The following is a 6,706-nucleotide window of genomic DNA, read 5'->3' as shown; positions in this document are numbered from 1 at the left end:
GTGTTTATCCTATGGAGCCTCCAAGCTAGTCTTAGGAAAAATGTTTCCGAAGTTATAACTATGTTGTTGTTTTTAAGTGCCTTTGAGTCAGTTCCGACTCATAACAATCCTGTATAGGGTTCCCAAGGAGCAGCTGAACTGCCGACCTTGTGGTTCAAACTGACCTTGCGGTCCAGTGTTTCATCCTACAGTGCCACACCAGGACCCCAAAACTAACAATAGGGATATTGTTATTAGAAAATGATACATTTCTGCTGAAACACCACACAAAACTTTTATAGATGTCAGCTCCCAGCAGTGATCCCAATGTGATCCACACCCACCACCCTCAGAATGGTTTCATGCTCTCTAAAGAACAGGGAAATGCCTGTGATCTTGTTTTGAAAACCGATCAGCCAAACTTGCTTTTTTAAGGGGATTATTTTTAAAAGGGAGAATTACAATTTGGTGATTTCTACTGCTGTTTGGGAGCCCAGGTATGGCACTGTGTGTTAATGCACTGTACTACAAAGTTACTTTGAGCCACAAGGTTGGCAGTTCAAGCTCACCAGCTGCTCCTAGGAAACGTTATACAGGGTCACTATGCGTTGTAATCGACTTGGCAGCACTAAACAACAACTGCTGTTTGAGTTGTGTGAGCATAACAGAATTTGGGACTCTCTTTGGTGCTTCTTCTATGCTTTTGTTATGCCTTCTCACTTTCTAAAAATTAAATATGTAGTAAAAGAGCTCATAATGACCACATCTTCTGATCTCAATAGTAGGTATTAATTATTCAGCACCTAATACATGTTGGGCTCTGTCTTATACATTCACCATCTCTAAATTTACTAGGTTGGCATTTTCATCCATTTTTACAGAAACACTGAGGCTCAGAAAACTAAAGCACAGAGATGCTAAAATTGATCAGCCCTTGTGTAGAGTGAGCACTGCCATTTCCCACTGTGTGTACTTGGCCAGCATGTACCTCACTGGCCTCATTAATAGGGGTCACTGTCACCTAGTGTACAGGGCTGGTGGGAGGATGAAAGAGCTGAGGAATCAGTCCAGCATCAGTACCTAGGAGCTCTCCTAAATGGTCACTGGTCACCCCGTGTCATGCTTCTGTGGATATGCAGGAAGTTGATATTCTCATGACTTGACACCTGCCTTGTTGCTTCTGGGCACCGTTGAGATGGTTTTGACTCATACAGAGCCTGTATAAGGTTTCCAAGGTTGCTAATCTTTACAGGAGCAGAAAGCTTCATCTTTCTCCATGGTGTACCTGGTGGATTCAACCTACTGACCTTGCAGTTAGCAAGCCAACATAAAAACCACTATGCTACCAGAACTCCTTGAGACCTTCCTTACTATACCCTAAAATAGTCATTGGGTACTAGGTGATGTGATAGTCAAGGTTTTGTATGAACTTGGCTGGGCCTGGATTCTCAGTGGTTTGACAGTTAAGACATAGTAACCCCCTCATCATGAGATTTTATATAATGTAATCACTCCCATGATGTGATCTGATGTCATCAGTCATGATCTAATTCTCCAATGTGTTGTCATTCCTCAGTTCTATGATGTCCTGGTGTGGTGCTGTAAGTTAATTCACTGATCTGCAAGATCAGTTTGAACCACAAGCTGAGTAGTTCAAGCTCACCAGTCGCTCTTCGGAAACCCTATACAAAGTTGCTATGCATCAGAACCAACTAGACAGCACTTAACAATAACAATGTGATGTTAATCAGGCTGGATGAAATCTACAGGATTAGGTTGTGTCCTGAGTCCATTTCTAGAGACATGAAAGAGATTCAACAGGCAAGCACAGTTCACAAGGACCTACTACCACCAAGAAACAAGAGCTGGAGTAGAGTGCGTCCTTTAGACCTGGGTGCCCTGCACTTGAAGTTTCCTAGATCCAGAGGAAGACTGATGCCAAGGTGCACTGAGATCTCCAAGGAAGGTTTGGCCTACAGATGCTGACAGGAGAGAAGGACCTTGTTCCAGAACTGACAGAAAGAGAAAGCCTTTCCTGACAGCCAGCACTCTGAATTTGGACATCTAGCCTTATAAAAGGAAAGGGAAGACATTTGTTAAAGGTATCCACTTGTGGAATTTCTGTTATAGCAAAACTAGATAGCTAAGGCAGGTGACAAGTCATATATTCACAGAAGTTTGGGGAACAGTGAAGAATTTGGAGATTCCAGTGGTACTCTGTTACTACCCACAAGGAGGAACAGCCCTTCTCCTCTGACTCTCTGATTCCTGGGTGTTTTCAGGGCACCAGAAACATGGGCTTAGCCTCCTCAGGTACGTGTCTCTCCTCATTAATGAATAAGTAATTTTACTCTTTGGACATTAGGTCATCTCCATTTTCCTTCCAAAACTGATACAAAAAAAGACCCATGTTCAGGGAACCTGACACTTTACTTTCAATTTCCAGACTTGGCACAGATTAAGCCATGCTGTAATATTCGTGGAAAGAATGAAAAATATGGATTACATTAATAAATTACTGAAAGAGTTCTGGATATAAATCGTTTCAGCTAAAGGTGGATGTGCATTTGTTTATTTCTGTTAAGCATCTTCTTTGTTCTGTCTGGAGTAGAAACGTGGTGCTTGCCTCACTGGATCCTCAAGCACACCTGGGGAGGAGGATGCTATAGTGCCATTTTACAGATGGGGAAGCTGGGATGTGGGGTGGCCACACCTCCAGTGGGCCCGTCCTCCCAGATTCCGCTTTCATGTTAATCCCACTCTGCCAGTTCTTCCCCTGCATTTACTTCTTATTAACAGTTTTTCTCAAATGAGAAAGCTTATGAGTGAGTTAGCTAACATGAGTTGATGAGTGCGACCAATTAGTGATTTTGTTCTGGTGCCAAACTTGGTGGAAAATCACCTGGTGCAGAGGAAAGAAGGGAGATTTTGAAATCAGGCTAGAATCCCAAGTGGAATTCCCTTCTCACTGTCTCACTGGGTCCCTGGTCAGGCACCTTCACCCTTGGAGCCACTGTTTCCTGCTGAGATGAGGACAGTGATCCCTTCCTCCCTCCCAGCAGGGTTAGAGAATATGATGCAGGAGGAGTCTGAACAGTGCCTCACGCTTATCAGTCACGGTGATGATGCAGTCATGTTTATTGCTTACAAATTCTCCTTCTTGTAGCCAAGCCCTCTGCCCCCGTGGTATTGGGCCCCTCGGTGAGGATCTCACCTGGGCAGACAGTGAGCTTCACCTGTGAGTCCCACGGCTTCTCCCCCAGAGATGTCACCTTGAAGTGGTTCAAAAATGGGAATGAGCTCCCAGCCCTCCAGACCGAGGTGGTCCCACTAAAGGACAGTGTGTCCTACAACGTCTCCAGCAAGACCCAGGTGATGCTGACCCGAGAGGACGTCTACTCTCAGGTTATCTGTGAGGTGGCCCACACTACCTTACAGACCTCTCTTCGTGGGACAGCCAACTTGTCTGAGACCATCCGAGGTAGATGCCACTCACACCCAGCCCAGACCCTTACCTGCCCCCAGGCTTGCTTCCCCTAGTTTGCTCCAGGGCTTTTACTGCCTGGAATCCAACTCCTAATCATCCCTCCCAATTACCACAAACTACAATTGCCAGTCAAGCTGCTAAACACTCATTTATTGCCATGTTAGTGGGGGCTTCCAGTTGAACATCTTCCATGCACCAAGCACAAGTGCTAGGTAGTTGCATTTATTTTACCATTAGCCATGGAGGTTACTGAGTACCAAATATATGCCAAGCCCCAATGAACTTGGTGACTTTATTTTCCTACAATTACATTCCAATTGCACGCAAGACATTGTGATTTTTTATTTCATTCATTACAATCATAAGAATTATCAGTGCATGAGCACCTACTTGTGTGCCTAGTGATTTTACTGAGGATGCAAAGAGGCTGTGTATTACCTGAGCACCTGCTGCATGCCTGGTGTTGCCCTCAGTGCTTCCCTTGCTGTGATGGTAGAAGCCACCCTTTATCCATTCCCCCTCTGTGTGATCTGTCTGTTCCACAAGGTCAGAGATTCTGCTCTGTGCTGTTTCAGTGCCACCTACCTTGGAGATCACCCAACTGACCATTCCAGGGAACCAGGTGAACATCACCTGCCAAGTGAAGAAGTTCTACCCCAAGAGCCTAGAACTGACCTGGTTGGAGAATGGCAATGTGTCCCGAACAGATTCAGCCTCGATTCTCACCAAGGACAAGGATGGGACCTATAATCTGAACAGCTGGATTCTGGTGAGCACATCTGCCCACAGGGAGGATGTGATGCTCACCTGCCAGGTGGTACATGATGGGCAGCCAGCCGTCACCAATAACCTGACCGTGAAGGTCACTGCCCCCAAGAAGGAGGTCCAGAGCACACAGACAACATCAGGTGAGACCTCCACGCAACCCCACTTAGCTTTTTTAAAATGTATCTTAATTTTATCTTTAATATTTTAATACTAAAATAGTTTATAATGCTACTTGTTGCTAGGTGCCATCAAGTTGATTTCCACTCACAGGGACTCCATGTGGCTGAGTAGAATGATCCCGTAGGGTTTTCTAGGCTGTAAACTTTGCAGCGCCAGATTGCCATATTTCTATTCTGTGGAGTCAGGGTTCAAACCACTGGCCTTTTATGTTAATAGTCAATGCTTAACTGTTGCTCTACTAGGGTTCCTTCATTCTTGCTTTTTTTAAAAAGCAGTCTAACCCAAAACAAAACCCCTTGTCATCCTGTAAATTAGGACTCACAGTCACCCTGTAGGACAGGTGACACTGATGCATAGGGTTTCCTAAGCTGTAAATCTTTATAGAAGCAGACTGCCACATCCGTCTCCTGCAGAGCATCTGGTGGGTTTGAACTTCCAACCTTTAGTTTAGCAGCTGAATACTTAACCACTGCACCAACTGGTCTCCTCTTACAAATAACAGGACTGCTTGTTTAAAAAGAGTCCTGGTGGTACAGGCTAACTGAAAGGTCACTGGTTCGAACCCAGTAGCTGGCTTAGCAAGAGAAAAAAGAGGTTGTCTGCTTCTGTGAAGATTTATACCCTTGGAAGTCCTGTGGATCAGCTCCACTCTGTCCTATAGGAAGGTCACTGCCAATGAGCCAATCCATCTCATTGTGGGTCTCCCTCTTTTCCTCTGATCCTCCATTTTAGCAAGCATAATGTCCTTCTACAGGGACTGGTTCCTCCTGATAATGTCTCAAGTATGAGAAATGAATCTCCATCCTAGCTTCGAAGGAGCAGGTTTTCTGTACTTTTTCCAATGCAGATAGATGTATTTGTTCTTCTAGCAGTTCAATTCTTTTATGATCTTCCTTATTCATTGTCCAACTTTCACATGCATATGAGGCTAGTAAAAATATTCTGGCTTGGGTCAGTCACACCTTAGTTCTCAAACTTATGTCTTTGCTCTTGAACATTTTCAAGAGGTCTTATGCAGCAGATTTGTCTACTGTAATACGTTGTCTGATTTCTTAACTAGTTTTCTAAGTGTTGATAGTGGATCCAAGGGTGAGGATCCGCATTGAGGTACAACCCATACTGAAAGCAGTAGTCTTTTAATCTTCATCAGTAATTATTTTAAGTTCTCTTCACTTTCAGCAAGCAATGTTGTACCAGCTGCATATTGCAGGTTGTTAATGAGTCTTCAATTTTTTTTTCATATAATCCAGTTTCTCAGATTATTTGCTCAGCATATAGATTGAATAAGTATGGTAACAGAATACAACTCTGGTGAGCACCTTTCTTGATTTTAAATCATTCATGGTCCCCTTGTTCTATTCAAACAACTGTCTCTTGGTCTATGTACAGTTTCCCTGTGAGCACAATTAAGTGTTCTGGAATACCAATTCTTTACAATGTTGTCCATAGTTTGTCATGGTTTACACAGTAAAAAGTCTTTGCATAATCAACAAAGCATAGGTAAACATCTTTCTGGTAGTCTCTGCTTTAAACTAAGATCTATCTTACATTGGCAGTGATATCCCTCATTCCACATCTTCATCTAAATCCAACTTGAACCTCTGGCCGTTCCCTGTCAGTGTGCTGTTGCAGACGTCTTTTAATGATCTTCAGAAAAATTTTTCTTGCATGTGATATTAATAATATTGTTCAATGGTTTCTGCATTCTGTGGGTCACCTGTCTTTGGAATGAGCACAAATATATCATCTCTTCCAATCAGTTGACCTGATAACTGTCTTTCCAATTTCTTGGTATAGAGAAGTGAGTGCCTTCAGTGCTGCAACAGGAAGATGAAAGATTTCCATTTGTATTCCATCAATTCCCAGAACCAATGCCTTCAGTACACCTTGGCCTTCTTCCTTCAGAATCATTGGCTCTTGATCATATGCTACCTCCTGAAGTGGTTAAACGTGGTCCATTTCTTTTGGGTATGGTGATTTCTGTGTATTCCTTCCATCTTCTTTTGATTCTTTCTGCATCGTTCAATATTTTCCCCACGTGTTCTTGTTCTTAGGTGCCATCGACTCAGTACTGACCCACAGCATAATGAAACACTGCCTGATCTTGGGCCAACCTAACTACTGTTGCAACGCTTTACTCTATCAATGCTGCCAATTGGCCAATCCATCTCTTTGGGGGTCTTCCTCTTTTTCTCTGACTTTCCACCTTAACAAATACGACATCCTTCTCCAGAGACTGGTCCCTTCTGACAACATATCCAAAGTATGAGAGACAAAGTTTGGCTATCTTGG

The 6,706-nt window shown here is 43.5% G+C and overlaps 1 protein-coding gene across 1 annotated transcript in view; it reads left to right on the top strand.

Moving 5' to 3' along the window:
* LOC102833304 overlaps positions 1-6,706 on the top strand; it is a 21,122-nt gene that overhangs the window by 8,476 nt on the left and 5,940 nt on the right. The window contains exons 4-5 of the mRNA XM_006868747.1: positions 3,146-3,460; positions 4,042-4,374. Coding sequence (XP_006868809.1) covers positions 3,146-3,460; positions 4,042-4,374 — 648 coding nt within the window. The remainder of the gene's footprint in view (positions 1-3,145; positions 3,461-4,041; positions 4,375-6,706) is intronic.

This window comes from Chrysochloris asiatica, unplaced genomic scaffold (genome assembly GCF_000296735.1).
Source record: "Chrysochloris asiatica unplaced genomic scaffold, ChrAsi1.0 scaffold00123, whole genome shotgun sequence".
NCBI classification, from domain to species: Eukaryota; Metazoa; Chordata; class Mammalia; order Afrosoricida; family Chrysochloridae; genus Chrysochloris; species Chrysochloris asiatica.
The sequence above is the reverse complement of the archived record's forward strand: the minus strand, read 5'-3'. Positions and strand labels throughout refer to the sequence as shown.